Genomic DNA, 25,313 nt, shown 5'->3' on the forward strand with positions numbered 1-25,313 from the left:
GATGAGGTGCTGTTTCGCGAGCTGATTTTGGGCATCGTTGGAGCAATTTCAGAAGCTAAAGACAGAGGTCAGAATGGAAGTGTGGCAGTAAATTAGCGACAGCTAACTGAAAGCTCTTTCGGTTGATGGTGGCATAAGTTCATAAGTGATAGGAGCAGAATTAGGCCATTTGGCCCATCAATCCCTCTTAACCCCATTCTCATGCCTTTTTCCCAGAAGCCCTGGCACCCACAGTTACTGCTGCTGCCTCAGACTCCAGGAACCCAGAGTTGATCCTGACCTTGGGTAATCCATTGCTGGAGGTTATATATTTTCCTATGACCATGTAGGTTTCCCTTTGGTGCAGTGGTTTCTTATCATATCTCAAGTATATTACTTGATAAAGGGAAGTAGAAAAGAAATCGAGGGTAATTAATGGGCATATAACGAAGAATAAGTTAAGAGTATAGAAATATGACAAAGGGGTATGGGACCGATCATTTGCTTTGCTCTAAGTCAACATGAACCCAGTAGGATGAATGACCTCCTGTGTCAGGATAATTAATTGAAAGGATCGTGTGGGTCCGGAGCTGATTAAATTGCCCATCTCTGCTATATTTAACTTGATCGTGTACATTTTGTCATGTCTCCCTGTCATCTGTAAATTTCCTACAATTTAGTTAAACATCTTCACGTAGACATCTGTTGATCTGCAGGAATCAGCTCTGCAAAGCCAAGACCTACTGCCAAAACATCTCAGAGATGAAGGAAGATTTGCACAAGTTGATGGAGCATTTGGTGACTCGAGCCTCCAAGCAATCAGACTCTTCAGTATCACTTTACTGTTTCAGGTACCGTGTGTTACACAACAGGGATCACAGGCTGGGTGGTGGAGGCTGCAGGGTGGCGTGGACAGGTGGTTTCAAAGGCTGAAAGATGGGACTGAACTGCTTGTTTAGGATTTGGTTTGTATGCAAACATCTTTTCAAAAGGAAAAGTAACAAATGTTATTTTGAAACTAGAATGACTTGTATTTACATAACACCTGCCAGTATTTCATGACATTCCAAAGTACTTCAGATTGAGCAATGTGTTCTTTTAAGTGTAGTTCCTGCTACGATGTAGAAAGCTTGCAGCTTATTTGCCGTCAGTAATATCACAGAAATTAGTAAATGTCCAAAAATCCATTTTGTGACTTTACTTGAGGGATATAGATTGGCTCAAGAAGGATTTCAATTTCCCTGCTCTTTAAAATCTTTTGTACCCATCCAGTTGAAGAAATCCTCAGTGCAGAAATAGAGCCCAGAAATGCTGCTTTGGGGTGGAATTACACAAGTATCTGGGTAGTTCTTGAACCCACAATCTTCTGACTAGTTGCTGCTTCGTGATTTACGGTTTATGATTAGAATAAAATCGACATCTGTCTTTACCAGAGTCAAAATTTTCTAAAAGCCCTTGAATGATTTTGTGTTGGAGCTTAGCTTTATTTTTTAGCAGATTTAACTTGAGAAAGGAACCATTTTTAATCCAATTTCCTGTCCATTGTTTGAGAACTGAGCATTGTCTACGTGCAGAAACATTTCAGACCCCAATGGGTCTTCCTCTCATGAAGCTCTCCTTTGGATGCCCAACCTGTTGATCCACTCAAAGTCCTCAAAAGATGGCAAATGGATACCTGAGGTAGGTGCCTCTTACAACAGATCTTAACCAGCAGGTCGATGTGATATGTTCCATGGTTTGGGACTTTGAGCCAGCAAGCCTCTTATATTCATGGAGCAGGGTGTCTTGTTTTCCTTGGTATCTGTGGATTCCGTAGAAGGTTATCCGTTGGTTCGGGAGATGACAGACCCAGTCGGATCAGTGATGATGCATTGGGTATGTCCTGCTGTACTTGCCATCTAGGTAGTGGGTTAGTACTCGCAGCATGGGTGGTAGCTACTAGTTCCCCAGTAGGCAGTGCAACTTTTGCATTGGTGCGATGTGGGCTTGCCGGGTCTTTGTGAACTTGGAGACTGGCATTGTGCCTAATCTTTTTCCCCTTGCACAGGATCCTGCTGAATGGCAGGTGAATAACGTGGGCCTACGCATGGTGGCAATAGTCACAGTCCATGTGAGAGCATTTAGCTGCACATCTATGATCTGCATAGTTGCACATCTATGTTCTGTGTAGCTGCAAGGCTCTGAGGCCATGCACTGCACAAGAAACATCTGTTCCTGTGTTCCTGTGCAGTGTTCTGGTTATGCTTTCTGATGCCAAATTTCCAGACCAGTCCCACACTTTTTTCTGCTTTTTGGTTGATTTGAATTAAACGAAAGATTATGCGATACCTCTCCAAGATGGCAGTTTCTGGGAGCTATTACCTGCGGCCAGCTTGTGTTTGCCAATTTACTAGCTTGTGTTCTCAAAAATGTGATCAGTGATCTCTCAGCTGATCACTGCCTGAAAAGTGAATCTCTACCATAGATTACTGTGGGCCACATTCACATCCTGCCCCTGAAATACTTTCATTCTTTGTGAAATGTGTGAACCCATCACCTGGTTTCACCCTTTTAACCTCCATGTCAGCTGTGGCTCGGTGACATCATGCTCTCGGGAATGAAGGTTTTATGGGTTGAAGTCCCACTTGAAAGTGCAAATCTCCAGGCTGGCAATCCAGTGTAGTTCTGAAGAAATGTTGTTGTACCTGAGGGTGCTTTCTTTTGAATGAAACGGTAAATACAGCCACTGTCCGCTCTTTCAGATGAAAGTAAAGGGCCACACATCGGGAAAAACATAGCAAGAAGTCTCTCTGCTCAACATTTATCCTACAACAAACATCATTCCAAAAAAAACTTTCTCGGGCTATTTTCAAATTGCTGTTCACAGGAGCTTGAGTTGCAACGGTGCATACACTTCAAAGATACTCCATTGGGTTGAAGGTTTTTGGAGCCATTCGGCGGTTGTGAAAGGCAGTGCATTAATGCAAGTGTTTACTGTACATTTTCTATCGACAATTATGTAAGTTGAATTTCCAATAGCCAAAAGTTGGTTTGTTATGTTGTGATTAGAGAGTAGCGTTGAGGTGATTTTGCGTGGGCTGATTATTCCTAACAATCTTATTATTTGTGCTTGGCAGTGGAGCCCTTTATCTCTTCAGAGTTCTGAAAGGAAAAGCGATCAACCCAGCAATAACTGACAAGACTGAAAAGGGGGGAAAAGCTGAAACTGGGCAGGTACGTGAATAAAATTTGTATTGCCAATCAGCTACTAGTGATACTTGTAATGTTTGGTTGAAGTGTTCATCAGATTGGCACCATTCATGCTACCAACTGCCAGTAACAATCCACTAAGAGCTGTAATGATTTATGCAAAACATGCAAGCATACTTGCTCATATTTAGAAATTGATACCTCTTTAGGTAAGAAATGAGAAGTGTGGGGGAAAGAATTTTCCTATCTCTAGCACCCAAAAATACATTAGAAAACCATAAGTCAGCCATTGCACAATTGAAAGAAGGCTTTCTGACCTAACGGCGCATTAATTCAAAAGCCAGGAACAATTTCTACTTCCCGTGAACAATTTCTTTTTTCCAACTGCTGCCATTTGGCTGCCTTGTCGCTCTAAGTAAACTCATGGACTCAATTGCATTGAGTATGTAACGGACGATAAAGCACCTTGGAACATTGTGAAAGGAGCCTCAAAGGCAAGACTCATCAAGGAGTTGATGAGACCATTGCATTCTCTTCCTTTATGCAGTTGATTCACATGAAGGGGGGAGGGGGGGTTGAGGAGAGAGGGGGGGGGTTGAGGAGAGGGGGTGGGGGAGGACAGGGTGCTGCACCAATGCAGGAGAGGTTTGGGCCCAACAGGTCCACTTTGTCTAGTAGAACATAAAAATAGGTGCAGGAGTAGGTCACTGCCAATCCTACCATTCAATATGATCTGGAGTGCTCCTTTCCTGCACTATTCCCTTTCGCCCTTAATTCCTTTACTATCATTGTCTTGAATGTACTCTGCAGCTGAGCCTCCACAGTCTCTTGAGTGGAGATTTCCAAAATTCATTACACTCTGAAGAATATTCTTCTCTTCCCTGGATGGAGCTAATAATTATTCCCTCTCACTTTCCCCACCCCCACCACAACCTCTTTCAGGCACCCTAGCCACAGGAAAGATCAGCTTCATATCTGCCTTGTCAAGCCCTGCCCGCAGTGCTTCTCAGTAACGAAGTAATGGGCATTGTCCTGAAGTTTAATCGTGCATTCCACATCTAGTTCTCAATTTCATCTCTGAAATTATATATACATGCCTTACCTCGTAATTTCCAACATAACACCAGTGCAGAAATTTGATGGAGCCTGTAATTTTCCTTTCACAGCTGCTTGCCTGTGCAGATGTGTTTTGTGTGTCTCAAACACAAAAATCTTCCCCCTTTTCTTGTCTTGAACATGCACAAGAGAGATTTTTCTCATACCTCAGTGAGCATGGGTGATGTCCGACAGCCTGAATCTGCGATGCTCTCTGTTTTTTTGTTTTTTGCAAAATGATTCTTGTGGATTTGGGATTTGATGGTGCAGTGTTTCATTGCACATTTCCAAGAGGACAATTATTTACTGATTGTCCTTCAATCCTGGTGTTTATTCACAGCGTCTACTTCCTTCCAATTCAGGAAATTTCCATTTGGGATGGTAAGGTATTAGATAATCTTGCACAGAGCGATTGATTCAAAACCTCGCCATGCAGATCCCAATAACTGTGATTAGTTCCTCAGTGTAAATGAACAGTAACTGGCCATTGTAGATAAACACCATGCTGTACCCTTAAATCTAAAGGGAAATTATTTTTCTTTTGAGCAAACACACCGATTGAAGTGTTAATTGTTCCCATCAGCACCTTACTGAATATTGAATGGAAAAAAATACTTTCGCTTATATAGTGTCTTTCGTATCCATTCCAGAATGTTCCCAGCTACTGAATTGCCCTTTTGACATGCACTCCGTTATAATGGAGGAAAAATGGCTGTCAATTCACACTCAGCAAAATTCCACAATGGATAATGCCTGGCCTGCTGAGCTACTCCAGCATTTTGTGATACCTTCTTTTTAGTAATGTTAGATGAGAGAGAAAGTTTAGCCAAGGAAACAAGCCTTTTTGTGGACAAAAAAGCTTTTGGCACTTTGGCCTTCAGAGTATTGAGTATAGAAGCTGGGAGGTCATGTTGCAGTTGTATAAGACATTGGTGAGACCGCATTTAGAATATTGTGTTCAGTTCTGGGCACCATGTTTTTCGGAAAGATATTGTCAAGCTTGAAAGGCTCCAGAAAAAATTTACGAGGATGTTGCCAGGACCAGAGGGTGTGAGCAAAAGGGAGAGGTTGAATAGGTTGGGTCTCTATTCCATGGAGCGCAGGAGGATGAGGGGGGGGTCTTATAGAGGTGTACAAAATCATGAGAGGAATAGATCGGGTAGATGCACAGAGTCTATTGCCCAGAGTAAGGGAATCATGGACCAGAGGACATAGGTTCAAGGTGAAGGGAAAAAGATTTAATAGGAATCCGAGGGGCAACTTTTTCACACAAAGGGTGGTGGGTGTATGGAACAAGCTGCCAGAGGAGGTAGTTGAGGCTGGGATTATCCCATTGTTTAAGAAACAGACAGGTACATGGATAGGACAGGTTTGGGGATATGGATCAAGTGCAGGCAAGTGGGACTAGTGTAGCTGGGCCATTGTTGGTCGTTGTGGGCAAGTTGGGCCGAAGCTCCTGTTTCCACACTGACTCTAATGCAGCAGATGGGGTTTAACATCTCGTTCAAAAAAGAGCTTCTGGCAGTCTGACAGTATGGTACAGAAGAATATCTCGTACTATACTGGAGTGTTGAAGTCTGGGTTGGGACTTGAACCTGAACCTTTTGACTCGGAGGCCACTATCACACTGTTTTGGTGAAAGCAAGCTCGGTTTTCAAAATGTGTCTGTTATACTTGGTGCTGCCGGCTTGCCTTTAATAAAGAGTCTGCTCCAAGAAAGGCTCTGCGAACTCTACTGATTTGGTCTTTCTTGCACAAGTGAAGGTTGTCACATACACGAGTCGCCATAATCTGGTGCCATTTACAAAAAGTCCAAGGTTCGGTCCATGCGCTCGATGTATTGGATCGGCTGCCGATCCTGGTTAGCCCCAGACTGCTGCCGAGCCTCCTCTGTCGCCCTCTACCGGCTCGGCCAGCGAACCGACATCCCTCTCCTCGCCGGCTTTATCTCCTTGTTCTCCCGGTAATGCCTGAAGAAGAGTCCTGATCCAAAATGTCTCTTATCCATGTTCTCCAGAGATGCTGCCTGAGCCGCTGAGTAACTCCAGCACTTTGTGTCTTGCACGTTACGGTTAGGACAAATTAAGATACACTTGTGACTGAATCTGTAAAAAGGAATTTGCCAACCATTCCCAGATCTTGCTTGCGTTAGCAAGCTGGTCTCCAAAGATCTGTAGCTCACGTTTGCTGTTTCAAACAGCTTGCACGCTGCAGAGTGTGGAATACCCAAGTGTGTTACACACATGAGTGGCCAGGTTTCCTTACTGGCTGCGCTTCACAGTCTTTTCTCCAAATAAATGTGTAATGGATGATGAGCAATTAACTGCATGTAATTGTCATTGTCATGTAATTGTTAGTTAAAGCCCAGTTGTAAATCTTCATTGGATAATGTGGTACAACGTGCTCACCTGTAACCCTAGCCTCACCATCTGTCTCAGTACAAGTGGAGGTGAGGGTAGACATGCTGAGCAGGGTCTCATTTACTGTAGGAAGATGGAAAGCCAGCTCACTCTGTGGGGGAGGGGTCACTGCAGTACTGAGAGGGCAAGGATATTGACAGTGTCAGTCAACTAAATGCAAAGGGCGGCACAGTGGCACACCAGTAAGGTTGCTGCCTTACCGCACCAGCGACCCGGGTTCGATCCTGACTGGGAGATGTCTAGGTAGTTTGTACGATCTCCGTGTGACCACGTGGGTTTCCTCCGGGTGCTCCGGTTTCCTCCCACATTCCAAAGTCATGCAAATTTGTAGGTTAATTGGCTTCTGTAAAGTGTGTAGGATAGAACTAGTGATCGGTGATCGGTGCAGACTCGGTGAGCCGAGGGGCCTGTTTCCCTACTGTATCTCTAAACTAAAGAAGCCAATTGGCTTGGGAAGGGGAGCGGATGGGAAGGGGATGAGGCAGGAGAACTACCTCATCCATTAATACATCAATTGATGTTGGGAAAAATGTAACTTGTTTTGTCAAAAATCAATGTAAAAAGGATTCATTTTGATTTGCATTTTTCCTGGTTCTATTAGTGGCCAATCTAGTGCGATCAGATTTAACCTGATGAAAGTTTATTGCAGGTTGATTCATTCGGAAACATGGACATGAACAAAGTGACTGAACTTTATCAGGGGGCCCTGACGCTGTTTATGACCAGGCGGAAGTGTTCCCTAACTGGATCCATGTTCGTTAATCTCTTCAGTCGTTTCCCGGTAAGTGAAAAGGAGCTTGAATTTTAAGTAAAGGTGAACTACAAACTATATTGTGCTTAGAAAAATGGGCCTTTTGTGTCCTCTGCTCCCTGCCAATTCCTCCCTCTAAAATTATCGATGTTTATGTTGGGTAAATGTTCGCATGTCTTGCTGCCTATTCATTCAATTAGCTTTGTGTGTGTGTGTGTCCTCGTTACTACCCATCTCAATCTTGGCAGAGCTCAATCAGAATGTTTACAAAGGTTGATCATGGTCAGGACCAGGGACACTAACTAATGTTCTTTTCTTTCTCTCCTTATTCCCTGGGCACTGATGCCAGTTTTACTGACCAAAACTGTGACCAGCCAATTGAACACAGATTCAGTTTTCAGGCTTTGTTTTGGTCAGCCTGACCAGGTGATTTGTTGTGCCTGAAAAGCACACTGTTTAATATGGAAGTAGACTGATAATTATAATATATCCATGGGAAAGCCCGCATTGTCTAATCCCATCCTAGTCTGGACCGACATGCTTTGTACCTCTGCAAGTCCCAATTAATGGAGATTGGGGCAAAAATTAGCCTGTCATCTGATTCAGGATGGGTTTCACTGAACCGAACTTGGATCTTTCTGCTTGATTACTTTGTAATTGGTGCCTTTATTGACTGTTGCACCAAACTGAGCCTGCTCATGATCAAGCAGGGGAAGATATTCATAATGCATGCGCTCCATTTTATGATGCAAAAATCCATTTGATCCCAACAGTTCAAGAATGTGTCCCTTCCCCATATCAATACATAGATTTTTCAATGGTTCAATTGTCCTTTATTGTCATGTGTACAGAGGTACAGTGAAATTTGATTTACCATACAGTCATACCCAAAAAAGCAACAAGATACAAAACGACATAAAGATTAAGCATAAACAGCCACCACAGCGGCGTGTGAGAATCCCTAGGGCACACAGCATAAGCAGAGATCCACAGTCCAATGTCCGGGCCACACACATGCTCCTTCACCGAGATGTGACCAGAGTCGTACCGACCGCTGTCACTCTCTCTGCAGTCCCTGTCCGCCCGAACAGTCAGAAAGCCGTCCACACTTGCACCAGACTCTCTGATGTCCCCATGGCGCGATGTCCCTGCAAACACCAAGATCACTGCACTCACGGCAATCCCTCCGAGTCCCCACCAGCGCAGGCAGCAAGTCCATCTTGCTTTTCGGCGACCGCGCATTCCCCACTGTGATGGAAGACAAATAACTTTTACCTTCTTCCTCCTTTTCTCCCGCGGTCGGGACGATCGAAACATCCGCAGTCGGGGCAATCGAAGCTTCCGCAGTCGGCGATCAAAGCCGCCGCAACGGGGCGATCGGAGCTCCCCCGATCGGGGCGGTTGAAGCTCCTGCGGTTGGAGCTCCCGCAGTCGATCCCGAACAAAGGGACCGCCAGCACCACGATGTCAAGGCCGCAGTGCAGACGGAGATACGATATGGAAAAAGTCGCATCTCCGTCAAGGGAAGAGATGAAAAAAGTTTCCCCCAACCACACCCCCCCCCCCCCCCCCCTCCCCTTAAATACCAGTCTTCTTGGCTGTGTAAATATTCCATGTGATATCTGAAGTGCAAGGGCATCCCGTTGTGAATCTGACTCTCACCATGCTGTCCATCTGTGCCCAGACTGACTGTGAACATACTGTGGAGCAGATAATTTGCAGTAAATTTAGATGAACATCTTGTCAGTGGAAATTCAGTTTGTGAAGATAAGCTTGATCAGTTTGTGTAAGATGCATGGAGGACATAGTGGAAGTGTGATTGTTGCTTTCTACAAAAATATTCTGACTCCCAATATGCAACATTTTAATCCAATAAGACTAAGTTTTCCATTCTCCTGTTTTTTGGAGATCCTGATGGTTTAGGGTCTGGCTTCCTTGATTTTGTTTCCTGGGTACCCTTTGAAATCACGAGTGTCCTAGTTCTGCACTCCTAAGCTCACAAAGGACCCCATTCCATACTTTTAAGTTTGCTAATGTGTGGTATCCTGAGCCCTTTTAATTGTCCGGCACCTTTTCCCGTCCTTTTCAACTCCACTGGAGCAATGATTCCCATGCTCTCTCTAACCTTATCTTGGTTCACTGAAATTGTTATTATATAGTCAATGACTAGTAAGGAGCAGATTCCGTTTTTATGCAGTCATTGATTTTGTCTGTGATGGAAAATACACAAAAATCACATGATGTGGTAATCACACCTTCACAGTATTGTAGTGAATGGCATCAAAAACGAGTAAAACTGATAAGAATGAACAATTACTAAAAGTGGAGAGAGAGAGAGAGAGAGAGAGAGGAAACTAGTTCTGCTTTTTGTAGGAATGAATGTATGTATATATGTTGGACTTTTGAATTTAACATTATGGGAACTGGTTCGTACATAGGTGTGTCACTGGTATTCAGTAGACCAGGAGCCAGTGATCTCCCTTTACCCAAGATGCAGTACATTAATGTTAAAATGCACAATATGTCTTTAATGTTTAAATTTTGAGAATTAATAGAGATGTATAAGATCATGACTGGTTTAGTGGGGTCACATCAGCAGATACATGAAGAACCAAATAGAACACATTGTATAATGTTGGCCCAAAGATATGATGGAGTTAGACTAGTGTGAGAATTTTTTTCTTTCTCGGGATAATCGTGACTCGCTGCATGCACGGGTGGTGTTAGTACAAACAGTCAGGACTTTCAAAACGGAATTGGTTTAAAACTTTGCAGACTTTTGGGGGAAGAGCAAGGAAATGGGATGTAGTGGATTGTACTACTAAAAGTCTGTGTAGGTGGGAAGGGCCACCTTCAGTGTTGCAACAATCCCATGACTGAAGCATTTTACTGAGAGCGAGCAATATTTCCCATGAGCCCATCCAGAACTGCAATTTCCTTCATGGTACATTGTCAGGCAGGTTCATTGCATGTTGTACGTTTCCAGTACAAGATCTACTTGCAACATCCTGTCTTTAGTGTATTTATTAACATGGATTGTTCTGCCCATCTATTTCAGGTCATGTGTGAACGGCTGTTGCCACTTGCCATTGTGTCCATCACTGATGGAATCCGAGAACACCAGCGGGTAAGAAACGATACACTTGGGCCTCTCACTGTGTTGAACCTTAGCAGATTTTATTCTAATGAAGCCTTAAGCAGATTTGCTCCCTGGTCAAATGATAGGAGGACAACTATTTCTCACAGATTGGGAACAGTTATAGTTTCAGAATCTTTCAATGTGGAAGGTGCTAATTTACCATTGTGCCCATTCCATCTCTCTAATTTTGTCTACTTGTCTTCACTTTCCTGGTACGCTTTCAATTTTTTCTCGTGTTTCCATCATACTATCAATTTACTAAGTAAAATAGTAAAATATCTGCGTTGGCAGCTTGCCACTCTTCCCATACTGTCAAAGTCCCTTTAACACTTTTATTAATTTTCTCCTTGATGACTGATCTAAAGTGAGCGATCCCAGTTTTTCTAGACGCAACTAATTTTCCCCATCATCCTTTCTCCCTTGGTCTAGTCTCTTCTCATTTACATTGGTGACCCTTCGGATGATGTGACCTCTGCCACGTGGACAGTTCTCACATCTATCCTCGCCATTCATTTGCACCATGGATTTATAATTCTTCTACATCAAACTCATTTCCTCATCTTTTTCCTCTGCTTTTAATGTATGTTGCCCACGGTACTTGATTTGAGACCGAGACTAATCAAGTGACTTATAATGGTTTATGTTTCTTTTTTTTTTGTGTTTTGGCATTACTGGCAGGGCCAGTATTATCTATCCCTAAGCACCCTTAAGATGAGGGTGAACTGACACCTTAAACCACTTCAGTCCTTCTAGTAAAAGTATGCACATTGTGCCATTGGAGAAGAGGTTCCAAGCTCTTGACCCAATGACATATTTCCAAGTAAGGATAGTGTGCAACTTGGCAAAGCTACAGATGGTATTGCCAAGCACCCGTTCCCCTTGTCCTAAAGTGTGCTTTGTATTTGGTCACTGCGGCTACAGTGTGCAACTGATGGAGGGAATTAGGATGGTGAATTTGGAGTTGGCCTTGGAAAACGTAGAATATTATTGAAGCTTCACTCATCGAGGTAGATGAAGGGTTTTATATTTGCACTCCAGATGTGGTTTGGATGATGGAGAGACTTTGAGGGTGAGAGAAAGCTCACTTGCCAGACTGTACCCAGTCTGACACACTCTTGTGAGCACAGGATTTATGTGGCTGCTGTAGTTGTCTCCATTCAAGGATGGTGAGGAGTTGACGATGGTTAAAGTAATTCTTTACGGAGGATAGGCATTTGGTGTCACTCTTGTTGGAGATGGTTATTGCTTGGGTACCTTGTGACATGAATATTATTACGTATTAGCCCATGCCCAAATATTGGCTCAGTCTAGCTGCTTACTTTGTTGAGCCACAGCAAATTCTTTTGAACGTTGTGCGATTATTAACAATTTTATGATGGGAATAAGGTTATTGATTTAGCAACTGATGATGGTTGAGCCCAGGACATTGCCCTGAGGAGCTCCTGCATTGATGATCTGTGGCTGGGATGATTGAACTGTACCAACCACAGCCAATTTGTGTTGTGCAAGGTTTGATTCCATTAAAAATGTTTTCATCCAATGCCATTGTTTTACCAGGGCTTCTTAATATCATATTGCGTCAAATGATATCTTGATGTCAAAGGCAGAGTCAAGTTCACCTCGCCTCTAGAATTCAGTTCCTTGGTCTTCTAATAAAGCATAGGATCCTATATAGAATTAACATAAATGCTAGATGAGCAAGTGAGGAATATTTGGTTGAATTTGCCACCTTGCACATTCTTGTGGTGGTAACAACTGCGGCCTGGCAATCTTCAGCTGCTGATGCTTCATTTCTTGGCTGGTCCTCCTGAATGTTTGTCAATTGCCATCTGGGTTCCTGGAAGCCTGTGCTTATTGGAATAAGGCATTGAGCTGCTTAATACCTGGGATACCAGGCCTGATCAGCATGAAACCTATTTCCCCAAGGGATATCTCAGTCTGAGGAAAGGTCTCAAGCCGAAACGTCACCTGTTCCTTTTCTCCAGAGATGCTGCCTGACCTGTTGAGTTACTCCCAACATTTTGTGTCTATCCCAGGGGATATGATCCAGGATGCTTGGACTCTGGGTGTCAGAGCAGGGTGACCTGCTTCATCACTCCAACCTGTGCTTCTTGTAAATCGTACTGGTTCAACAAGCCGAGCAGTTTCAAGTTATTGAGCTCTCTTGGACTTCCATGGTGTACGTAATTATTGCTACAGTCAAAAGAGAGAGGCTTCATTGGTACATGTTCCTGAATGTCAACTGCATTACCATAAATAGCAATCATTATTGGGAGTGTTTCATTTCTTCAAAGAGGGAACCTACCTATCAAAGCATTGTAAACATAAGAAATAGTTCATCTCATGACTAAACAAATACATCTCTTAGTAAACATTGTATTTTACAATTTCAGGCAACCAGTCTTTCCAGTTACTTTTCATGGCTCTGCATCTTTCATTTCTAATTTTAGTCCTAGTTCTAATGAAAGGCCAAAGACGTAAAACTTTCATTACTTTTATCACCACAGCAGCTTCGTAACCAGCTAAGCATTTGGAGCAATTTTTATTTGGAGTCACATTAGTAGTATTGTGTTCAGTTTTGGTCACCCTACTGTAACTGTACGAAAGATGATGTTGAGCTTGAAAGATTGCAAAGATTTACAAGGACATTGCTGCGACTTTAGGTTCTGAGCTATAGGGGGAGGTTGGGCAAGATAGGACTTTATTCCTTGGAGCACAGGAGGAATGAAGAGTGATCTTATAAAGGTGTATTGGATCATAAGGGGAATAGATAGGGTATATGCAGTCTTTTATCCAGAGCATGGGAATCTAGAACCAGAGGACATCAATTTAAGATAAAAAGGGGAAAGATTTTATAGGAACCAAAAGTGGCAATCGAGCTGCCAGAGGGGGTAGTTGAGGCAGACACCATAATAACATTTAAAAGACATTTGGATAGGTGTATGGATGGGAATTGGTTAGAAAGGTACGGGCCAAACAACTGCCACTAGTGGAGATGGGTATCTTTGTCGGCTTGGGCAAGTTGGGCCGAAGGGCCTGATTCCATGCTGTACGACTCCATGAATGAATGAGCATTGATTGAGTGCAAAAAGACTGGTACTTCCTTGGTACAACTGAAGAGCCTTTTTTATTTTTGATGCAATGAATGATCTCAAATGTATTTAAAGCATTGACTGTATTTGCTTGTAGTATGATGTAAAATTAAACCCTGCCCTTTGAAATGTGTAACTCTCGCCTTTACGCATTTACCTTTTTGTCTTCTCAATTGGCAGCCATGTCATTGCCTGTCTACACCCTAAGCTTCCTAAACCCCTTCCTTTCCTTTAACCTTCTGCTTCATATCAATTTCTCTTCCTTATTTTTCTCACTTGACCTACTATCTCCATATTGGTCCAGTCACAGTTTACATCAAATTTCTGTCAAGCACCTTATGAAACTATTGACAATGCTCAAAGAGCTAAATATAAGTCTATTGTAAGTGATTACACGTCTGCAATTAACCCAACTTCTTCCACTCTCCACCTTCTTGAATACATATATGTGTATGTAGCCACACCCCACTCCCAAACTCCCTGACTAAATCTAAAGATGGACCCCAAAAGAAAATGGAACAAAACAATGTTTACAATTATTAGCAGTTGAACTCTTAGATATGCTCGGAGAACTATCTTCAATAACATTTGTGAAATATTCTGCTGTTCTTCCTTCAGTGGGTCGCTATCTACTTGTAGACCTAAATTGTGTTTCTCACCCGTAACCACTCTATGATGCTGTTGTTTGCCAGGTTTGTGGCTTCATTTGACAGTGTAATCGTTTCTGTGCTTAATTAATTCATGCTGAGGTTGCATAACCCAAGAGCATGCTGAGCACAGAGAACAAGAATACGGCTTTTTGCATGTTTGTTGTCACAATGTCTGACTAAATAGCCACATTTTCCTAGGTCACCACTGTTTCCAACTCTGGTGTCTCGTGGGTTTTTAAATGATAATCCTGGATGACAATGTGATGGTTCTGCATTAATAGTGTTCAGTTAGTGTTCAGATGTCCTTCATCCTGCTGCTGTGACATACAGCAACGGTACACCACAGGAGGCGTGTATTGGTGGTGTTTGTTTTTAACAGCTTTTTGATAATGGCGCATCTTGTCGGTTCCTTCTGCCACAGTAAAGCTGAGAAGGTTGTCTCTGGGTCTGTGCAATTTTTTAATATTGCATTCACCTGGTACTAATCCATCACTGCATGTCTGCTGGTGATGTGGGATGTTTACCAGCACCCGATTGTTCCCTACTGCTGAGAATTCCACTTTACATATGGGGCTGTAGTTCCCAGGGTAAGATTGAAGTCTCAAACCCACTGACTAATCATTTGTAATCTGATAGACATTCCTCCCTATCATTCCTGCCCAGTTTTAAGATGACTCTACTACCTACTTTCTTCCACTAATGGACTTTGATGCGATTAATAAGAGGGATTATGCTTAAATTCCTGTCGCGGCAACTAATCAGACTATGTTATAATTAGTTAACCTTGTAAACTATCAAGAGACATCAGTGCTTTAATATGTAATCATGTTGTGCCACTGTTGTACTGCAAATATATTTGCAATTGTACATCACTTGTCCACTAGGAGGAAGCCAGGTATTCTGTATCCTACAGCATGCTTTCGCTTAAATTATATTGTCGAACCAGCCATTCAATTGAACCTGGTGATGTACAACTTGATGCTTCTGTACCGCCTGCTCGATCATAGCAACGAGAAGAGGGCCAGGATGGTGAGGTTCCTTGTTGATAGATGCAACAGCCTTGATGCAGAGACTTGTGTAGATGTTTTCAATGGTGGGGAGGCTGTGTCTGCCTTGGACAGGGCTGTCCAATGCTCTTTGCAGCCTCTTGCATTCTTGTGTGTTGGAATTGCCTTACCAGACCATGATGTAGCCAGCCAGGATACTCTACAGGATATCTACAGGAGTATTTGGAGATATACTGAATCTCTTTAAACTTCTAAAAGTGGAGTCACTAGCACGCCTCCTTCATGATTATACTTTTGTACTCTACCCAGGACAGGCCATATGCAACATTAGTGCCCAGGAATTTGAAGCTGCAAACTCACTCCACTGCCAACCCACCAGTGAAAAATGGCTTATGGTCTGTTGCTTTCCTCCTTCTAAAATCGATGATTAGATTTTTGGGCGGAATTGTTGTTGCGACTGCACTCAACCAGATGTTCAATCTCTCATCTGTACGCTGACTCATCATCACCTGTGATTTGACCAACAGCAATGGTGTCATTGGCAAATTTATAGATGGAATTGGAGTGTTACTTAGCCACGTGGTTGTAGGTGTAAAGAGAGTAGAGCTGGCGGGTTAAGCACGCAGCCTTTAGGAGCACCTGTGTTGATGGTCAGTGAGGAGGAGATGTTACTGATCCACACTGATTGAGCTCCTCCGATGAGGCCATCCCTCTTTCTACTGTCTCTCCCAACATTGTGACCCTGCAGACTTAGTCACTCACTTCCAATTAGTCTGTCAAATCAATATTTGGCAGATACTTAGATCAGGTAAATTATCATTTGTATTCACCTTATACATATGTGCATGACTGTACCTTTTGTAGCCAAACTCTGATGACATAAAGCTAGACACAAAATGCTGGAGTAGCTCAGCGGGGCAGGCAGCATCTCTGGAGAGAAGGAAAGGGTGACGTTTCGGGTCGAGACTCTTCTTCAGAGTCAGAGTCCATCATCACAGTTACCTAATAATTATTAACGTAAGGGAAAAAGCTCAGTCAGATTTGCTAATTACGTGCTTGGCATCCTTCCACTCCAACACGGGCGTGTGAATCTGTGCTGTCATGCTACATAATTCCTGGCTTCGTACCTATGCGTGGCAGTAAGGTATGCAAAAAGAACATGTGCAGTTATTTGGGTGCATGAGTAACCAGGTGTTAACCTGGCTAAATTGGAAACATTCCTAAAATGTATGTAAGATGAGCTCATGAGTAATTTAGTACTTACTACCTTGTCTGTAATTTGAACATAGATCAAAGGCACAGGTTTCTTTTAACTTAACCCTTCAGTTCCTTCTGGTACCTTGCTATATTGGAGACTGTAGTCCAGGCAAACACTTTAATGCAGTACCCAAGGCAATTTATATTGCTTTGCCTGCCATCAGATGAATATCCCGGTGGCGCAGCAGTAGAGTTGCTGCCTTACAGCACAGCACATGTAGCACCAGAGACCCGGGTTCGATCCCGACTACGGGATCCCAAACTCTGTACAGAGTTTGTATGTTCTCCCCGTGACCACTTGGGTTTTCTCAGAGATCCTCGGTTTCCTCCCACACTCCAAAGACGTACATGTTTGTAGGTTAATTGACTTGGTATAAGTGTAAATTGTTCCTAGTGTGTGTGGGGTAGTGTTAATGTGCGGTAATCGCTGGTCAGCGTGGACTGGGTGGGCTGAGGGGCCTGTTTCTGCACTGTATTTCTAAACTAAACAAAAAAAGTCCCATATCATCAACTGCATTTATCTTGGATCCAAAACCAGAAGAGAAAGTTCTCAGCTTATATCATATGAGGATTGACGCGTTTGAGCTATTTTTCAGGGAAAGTGTTCTTTTTAAATTACTGTAAAATTTAAGAGCTGCTTTTAAACTTTGAGCAGATTGACTTATTTCAGTGCTGTCACAGACTTATTTTTGCCATTTGTTGTATATGCAAAGATAGGAGTCGTGCACTAGTTCTCATATTTGACAGGATTTATCTTTAATTCATTCACTTAGTTTTATAGTCATGGAGAGATACAGCATGGAAACAGGTAGTCCGGGCCAAAAATCAGTCATCATTTACAACAATCCCCCTTTTAATTCTCCCCGTGTTCCCATCACCATCCCCAAGATTCTACCACTTATTTACAACAGACAATTAACCTATCGATCCAAGCATCTTTGGGATGTGGGAGGTAGCCAGAGCACTTGGAAAAAAACTTGCACAGTCACGGGAAGAGCGTGCAAACTCCACATGACAGCACCCGAACGCAGGATTGAACTCTGGGTCACTGACATTGTGCACCATTTGCTCTACCAGCTGCGTCTATTTTGTATTTTCAATTGAAGATCGATAATGTTTATCGATGATATTATTGAGAATGATAATGTTCATCCTTCCCTGATATCTTGTATGGTCATCCTGAGGGTGTGGTTTGACTGTCAGATGTCTCTTTTATTGCTTGGTCCCAGCAATAGTCTGGTTATAAAATGTGCTGCAGAGGGAGCTAGCTGTACACTGGAAGAAACGAAGAAGTCAATAATTCACCTCTGACTGCACTGTCAATTTTAGTGCGTTGTTATTCAGATTTAACTCCAAAATAACACAAAGAAATGTGATACCTTTCTCGGGGGAGTGGAATTGTCTAATGCAGTATCTTCTCAGCCATTCAGAAATGTGACTGCCAGTTGCATGAATATGCTGTTTGCGTGAGAATTGCTCAAAGAACATCACCTTTCATTGTACGCTGGTATTCCACGCATAAACATTCAAGTAGATTGCTGCACTAAATGTCTTTAGCCTTTTAAATGTTTTACACTGCAATTGTATTGTGTAAGGCTAAACAATACAACCAAAATAAATCAAATGAATGGCTCGACCCACTGTTATATGAAGTGCCAAACCTCAGAGGATGTTGCTACCAATCAGCCAACAACGGGCTGTTTGTAAAAAAAACTTAAACTAAAAATACATTTTCACAATTATTTTGTGAACACTTAAAATCAACCTCACCTTTTCAATTTATTTTCAAAAAAAACTATTTATGCAGGTTGCCTGTGATCTCTGGGTGCATGAAAAGCAGACAAGCAATTTTACTGTGTTTTGGATTTAGTTGTGGGGTGGCTGGAGTTTGTTAGTAACTTTTAATGGGAATTCCACTTTAATTCAGTTGCATTTGTGGATTCTCGTGATCTCAGATTAGGAAGTTCATCAGTGAATTACTTGTATAAAATTCTCCCGGTCGTTATTACGATTTTCCCTCGAGGAGAACCAGTAAGGAATTGAACTGTGCAGTTTGCTTAAAGTCCAGCAAATGCGTTTTGAAATGCAAGTATTCCAACAATTAGCTGAATGGAAATTTGGGACTCCAGAGCACAGTCTGAAGTACAGTAGAGCTGTAGCCCTGTAATACCTACAGTCAGTTACTGGGCAGCCACTGAAGTCCAACAGGACTCTGGATACCCCAACTTTCAGCCATCTAGTGCCACTGACAGATGCAGTGTTACCTGTTTAGGAAGATAACTGCAGATGCTGGTTCAAATCAAAGGTAGACACAAAATGCTGGAGTAACTCAGCGGGTCAGGCAGCATCTCAGGAGAGAAGGAATGGGTGACGTTTTGGTTCAAGAAGTCTGAAGAAGGGTCTCGACCCGAAACGACACCCATTCCTTCTCTCCTGAGATGCTGCCTGACCCGTTGAGTTACTCCAGCATTTTGTGTCTACCTTCAGTGTTGCCTGTTGTTCAGTGACTTGGTGATTTCCACGTTTCACAACGCATGTGAAGGTACAGACTTGCAGTCTTTTAAATTGCTAAATGCCAGAACTTCTCTTTGGAACCATCTGCATTTGTAATGAGATCCACCCCAATTTATCTTCAATGTTCTTCACTTTTTTCATGAAGACTTAATTCATTGACTGTTACTGATGCTTTAGGAAGCCAGTTATCACTTTCAATCTATGTAGCTAAAATACCCAAAAAGCTGAGAATCAATTATTTTCCGATAACTGAACGACGCAGCTGTTATGATGTAGTGAAAGCAAGTTGAAGTTGAATAAGATTCCACGTATTGCTGGACATTTTCATCAGGGTGCAAAGAAAATTTGTTGTATCACTTTGAAGGGGTGAATTGAGTCCTGAATGGGAAGATGACATTAACCGAGACTTACTTTTTCTTTCTTTAATTGTGCCGTGCGATTTCAAGAAAAATAAAATTACAATAAAGACATAAAATCAGAACATTTGCATCATAGATGGCTCCAGTCTTCATCTCCATACCTCTGCACTTTTTGATCTCCACGATCAGTTTGGGGATAGCTATTAGTTTTGGTGGCATGGGGAAGTGCAAAAACAGAACAGGAATGAACGGGTTAATTTTGGGTTAGAAGGCTGTGGGCACTGCTGGGCTGCAGGGATCATCACTGGATCCCCAGCTATTCCATTTTGCAGGTATTGCTGGATTTACTCTTGATGTGTCAGAAACCCACACACGTATATAATTGCAAATGGGACATGAACTATGTCTTTAATTAAAGTCCATCATATCACAGTTGGGCATCAGTGCAAGGTTTGTTGTTTCTAACAGACTTTGGCAGCAAATTTGGAAATCCTGTATAATGCTGAACCCACCCACATCTTTTAACCATTAAAAGAGGTGGGGTTTAATTGTTAAAATAGTTCTCAGGAGTGCCTGGAGGTGTACAAGCAATTACAGGTTGTCACCAGACTATTGAGAGACATGTCAAAAGATGGTGTTTACATTTTTTTTTGTTTCTGTAGGACATTGACTTAAAAATAAATTGGAATTCCATCCATTCCAGTGAGATCCTTGTTGCTGAATCTGGAAGAGCACTCATTATTAGACATGTCTGTTGACTTGCTAATGGCGATGGCCAGTTAATGCAATCAAGAAGTTATTAAACAAAATTATTGTGCACAGTTTTGGGGATAGTGTACGTTATACAAAGTGGCATGTCAAATTTTATTTGTATCCTGATGAAAGTCCCCACAATGTAGGGTATATTATTTCAACTTCCAGTTACTTTCACTTCATCATGTACAAATAATAAGCATTTATTTTATATAGCGCTTTATCAGGTGCTCAAAGCGCTTTACAAAAACAGTCATAACATAAAAACAAACACAAACTATCCTGATGGAGAAGCGGCGAACAAACAGTGCCAGCGTCCTCTCACGTCAGGGTCCGGCAGTAGACAACAAAAAGCACAGGACACACAGATACAATTTTAACACAAACAGCCATCACAGTGATTGCTCCAAGCACACCCTCACTGTGATGGAAGGCAAAGAAAAGTCATTATCTCCTCCTCATTCTTCTCCCGTGGCGCCACGAGGCACGCATGCATTATAATTGCCAGAAAAAAAAATGTTTTGCAGCTGGTTGGGTATTGTAGTTAGTTATGCTGCCTAACCTGCTTAGTGTTTCCATCCCTTTATTTGATAGCATTTGGGAGTGACCTTTCTTCAAGCCATTGTTTCTGTATAGTTTAAGTCCATCTGAGAAGGCAGGTGCAGCCTCACTTAAGTGTCTTGATAGCACTTCAGACATTGCAAAACTTTCTCAGTATAGTTATCAAATGGTACCTGTATCCTGTGCCTACCTTAGAATGGGGCTTGTCTTCAGCCTTCTGAGGTCAGTAGAGCACCACTGATCTGGAAATACTTGCCATTTTCTATTTACATTTTGAATTGGTAGCCACTGCACTAGTTGGCTTTTACTGTGCCAAGACCAAATTGTAAATAGCAACAAAGCTGGACACAAATCGCTGGAGAAACTCAGCGGGGCGGACAGGCAGCATTCTGGAGAAAAAAATGGGTGATGTTTCAGGTCAGTGCTCTTCTAGAAGGGTCCTGACCCGAAACGTCACCTGTCCTTTTTCTCCAGAGATGCTGCCTAACCCGCTGAATTACTTTAGCACTTTGTGTCTTTGGTATAAACCAGTATTTGCAGTTCTTTGTTTCTACTTGTTTGGTAAATAGCAACATATGTTGATACTGTGGCGCGTCGGCAGAGGCCCGTAATAAAGGCAAGGAGCCAGGTATTTTGGGGGCGTTATGGTTTTAATACACGGTTATCAGATGGGTCGAGTGCCGGAATGGTTTTGCGCCCAAGTGTCAATGTCAATTGACCGCCTGAAGCTGGCCCACTTAGACATTGACCAACCGGTGCGGGTTGCCCAGCCTCGGCCACGAGGTCGCCCACCTTTGCGGGTCCCACCACCTGTCCCTCCAACTGTGCCTCCGCCGGCCCCTCTGTCGACCGATTACCGTACGCGGTCCGGTCGGGTTGTGCGACCACCGGTGCGCTTCGTGCCTCCGGTTCTGGGGGGGGGGGTGGTCCTGTGGCGGCTCCCAAGGGTCGGGCCATACCACTACCGACCCCTCGGCACGGAAATGGACCAGTCCAGGAGGGCGGTCCGGACTACATATATAAGGACAAGGTTTTGGGCGCGAAACCATTCCGGCAGACTCGACCCGTCTGATAACCGTGTATTAAAACCATAACGCCCCCAAAATACCTGGCTCCTTGCCTTTATTTCGGGCCTCTACCGACGCGCCACAATACAATGTTACCTCTCACTCAAAGCTGTGTTACCACTATCATTTGATAACACTCATTTCAGAGAAATTTCCCTCTTGCAGTGGGATATTGGTTTCCATCAAATAATCTGTGGCTTTCTTGAACTGTGGTTCGACTGCTATGTGTGGCATGAGTGAGAAGGCCGATACATTCTAAAGGGCACCATAGACTCGGTGGTTCATTCACAAAGTTAGTAAATAATTGCCTAGCTTTGTCCTGCCCCCACCTCTTTTTTCATCCCCTGGCTGAGTCTGAAGAAAGGTCTCCTATCCAAGTCTTCCAGAAATGCTGCCTGACCTGCTGAGTTATTTTAGCGCTTTGTGTTTTGCACAAGATACCAACCAGGATCTGCCGTTCTTTGTGTCTCTAGTATATATCTCATTGTCCAATTATTCTGCCCAGGGTGAAGAGCAAGAATGTATTTACTAGGAGGCTAATTATATAGCAACAGAAACCTACAGCTGCAAACCTGATGGAATAATCATGTGATGAGCAAAGATCAAATTGTTTCATGTTTAAATAGCTGCTTCAGATTGCATTCCTTATACTGCACAGTAGCTGCCAGTCTGTAGCTGCAGTTTGCATTTTCCCAGAATAAGCGAGTTCGGTATCTCGACCGCGCAAGCGCAGGTCGTAGGTCACTTGTGCTAAACATTCTCGCTGGCTGAGCTGCTGCGTGTATACAGACCTGCTGCGTGTATACAGACCTGCTTTTCATCCGTATTTTCCAGTTTTGTTTCTTCGAGATAACAAAATACTGCTTTCAGAGATACAGTACGGAAAAGTCGCATCTCTGTCCAGGATAGAGATAAAAAGTTCCCCCCACACCCACATAATACAAAACTAAAGATACACTAAAACGTACATTTAACAACAGACTAAAAACAACATAAGTAGAAAAGGACGAGACAGACCGTTGGCGAGGCCGCCATTGTACGGTGCCGCCTGCTGATCCTGTACTCAAGTACCCTTGAGGAAGGGATGTGTGGAATTGTTTCTTTTGATGAGAGCTTTTGTGGTGGTCGCTGCATTTGATCAATCTTTACCAATTTTGCAGGGTCAGGCCTGCTGTCTCGTCCTGCAGGCTCTCCAATCCCAGGATGTGAGGCGATCTTTCCCAGGCGACAAGTGGAACGAGCTCATCACTGAAGTTATTAGTCAAGTCAAACAGGTAATTGAATTCCTCAAACTTTTGATTAAGCAAATAACCGAAACCAAGATGTACTCGGGTACGGTACTCCAGAATTTACTGTTGTAGCAAGAGTGAATCTCATGATTTATTTGTAAATTGGCTTGCAATCTGCAGTTAAATGAAAATCAAGAGTTAATATCAGGACATGCTGTTCTCCCTGAGGCGAAGAACATTGTCATTTGACATCAGCATTACGCCCGAAGATGATGTTGAAAATTAAATACTACACCACAAAATGAGGGGGTCATTAACCTGCCTGCCTCTCCATAGATCTCCATAGATCTGCTGAATGTATCCAGGATTTTCTGGGGGTTTTTTTTTTTGCTTTTCAATCGCTGCACTATGAAGTCATTCCTTCAAATGTAATTATCATGGATTTTAAAAAAATTATAAGATATTTTACTCTTCTTTTCAGTTCAGTCTTTGCCTCTCTTGGACATTTGTAAATGAGTTTGAATTCATTACCCTTTACTTCCTCATCAGACTGTTAACTTCTCATTAGCGATTTGATATGTTTGGTTAATAGGAAAAGCTTTACCAAAAGATATGCCCTGAGTGCACCATTTCAAGATGCCTTGATGAAGCTGCCAGGCTATTTAGGTCTTGCTTCCAGCAACATGTAATTTTTATTACAAATAACAGAGAAAATTAAATGGGATATTGTATAAGATTAAGATTATTAAGGGGTTGGACACGTTAGAGGCAGGAAACATGTTCCCAATGTTGGGGGAGTCCAGAACCAGGGACCACAGTTTAAGAATAAGGGGTAGGCCATTTAGAACGGAGATGAGGAAAAACTTTTTCAGTCAGAGAGTTGTGAATCCGTGGAATTCTCTGCCTCAGAAGGCAGTGGGGGCCAATTCTCTGAATGCATTCAAGAGAACGCTAGATAGAGCTCTTAAGGATAGTGGAGTCAAGAGGTATGGGGAGAAGGCAGGAACGGGGTACTGATTGAGAATGATCAGCCATGATCACATTGAATGGCGGTGCTGGCTCAAAGGGCCGAACGGCCTACTCCTGCACCTATTGTCTATTGTATGTTTCCTGTAAAGCAGTTTTGTTCATTCACTGAAATGCAGCAATTCTGACCCTTTGTTTCAACTCAAGATCTTGCTATCGTTTATCTGTGGTTGAAGCTATGCTATCTCTGATTGGAAACGAGAAAACCGAGAACAGAAGTCAGGGTGCAACCTTGTATTCTATACACAGCAGAAGAAATCAAATAGACTGTCAAATCCATTATCCAAAAAAGAATTTACATTTTGCCTTCTCACGATTCAACCCAAATTCTTCCATCTCCGGAGGAAACGCTGGACAATACAGGATTTCTTGCTTCCCCGCAAAATAAGTTGGGAAGACCGCAAAATATTTATCTAAGTCTGCTTTGTTCCCAAATATTTATCCAAACTGTTTTTGCTATTGTCAAGCAGCCTTTCATTACTGGTAAGGTGCATTGTTCAAGGTTGTTTATAGCAGCAGAATGAGGCATACAGACGGCTACTGATTTAACGTACTTGGCACACTGCCAGTTTTGGCATTGGCCAGTTAATGTGCACTGTCCAGACGGTCTTCTCATCTACAACACATGGTCACTGAAGTCTGAGAATGTGCTGTTTTATCCTGCCACATCACCTAATCTGTCTTGAAACAGCAGGGTCAAATTGCAGTGTTTTATCATACAGTTGCAACACTGGTGGAAGAAAGTCTGGGGCAAAAACAAAGGTCGAAATGTTTTCAATGCCCTGCTTCCTGATTACCTCTTTAGCACTTGTTAGGAACGCTAACCAGAGGCCTCTGTTGGACACTGTACTTGTGTGACTCTTATCTTGTCTGCCACAGTTAAATAGTTTACGCGTGGACTTTGAATATCGTAGTCCAGTTGGTCAAGGCAACAGATGGTAGACAACATCATTGAGAGCACACTTGACACTGGTAGAGTCAGGAATGCCAGTACCTTGGCTTCGCTATCCACTATCAGTGATTGTGTTTAGATAATGTTGCAGAATGTCTGACAAAACCTGAAACAGAACCCAAAAAATAGTTGAGGGTAAGCGACAGAAACTTGGTCAGATTTATAGAGCTCAATATCCAGAAAATGAGCAGATTAGGAGATTTGCAAGAGAACTAATTGGGTTCTAGAATGTGATAGAGATGCAAGGCCATGCAAAGTTTGAACTAGGATAAG

The 25,313-nt window shown here is 42.8% G+C and overlaps 1 protein-coding gene across 1 annotated transcript in view; it reads left to right on the top strand.

Moving 5' to 3' along the window:
* The window catches only part of mybbp1a (MYB binding protein (P160) 1a), a 69,458-nt gene that overhangs the window by 38,430 nt on the left and 5,715 nt on the right, over positions 1-25,313 (top strand). The window contains 5 exon segments of the mRNA XM_078422172.1: positions 696-830; positions 3,096-3,192; positions 7,333-7,464; positions 10,493-10,561; positions 22,994-23,107. Of these exon segments, the coding sequence (XP_078278298.1) occupies positions 696-830; positions 3,096-3,192; positions 7,333-7,464; positions 10,493-10,561; positions 22,994-23,107 (547 nt within the window).

This window comes from Rhinoraja longicauda, chromosome 26 (genome assembly GCF_053455715.1).
Source record: "Rhinoraja longicauda isolate Sanriku21f chromosome 26, sRhiLon1.1, whole genome shotgun sequence".
Classification (NCBI taxonomy): Eukaryota; Metazoa; Chordata; class Chondrichthyes; order Rajiformes; family Arhynchobatidae; genus Rhinoraja; species Rhinoraja longicauda.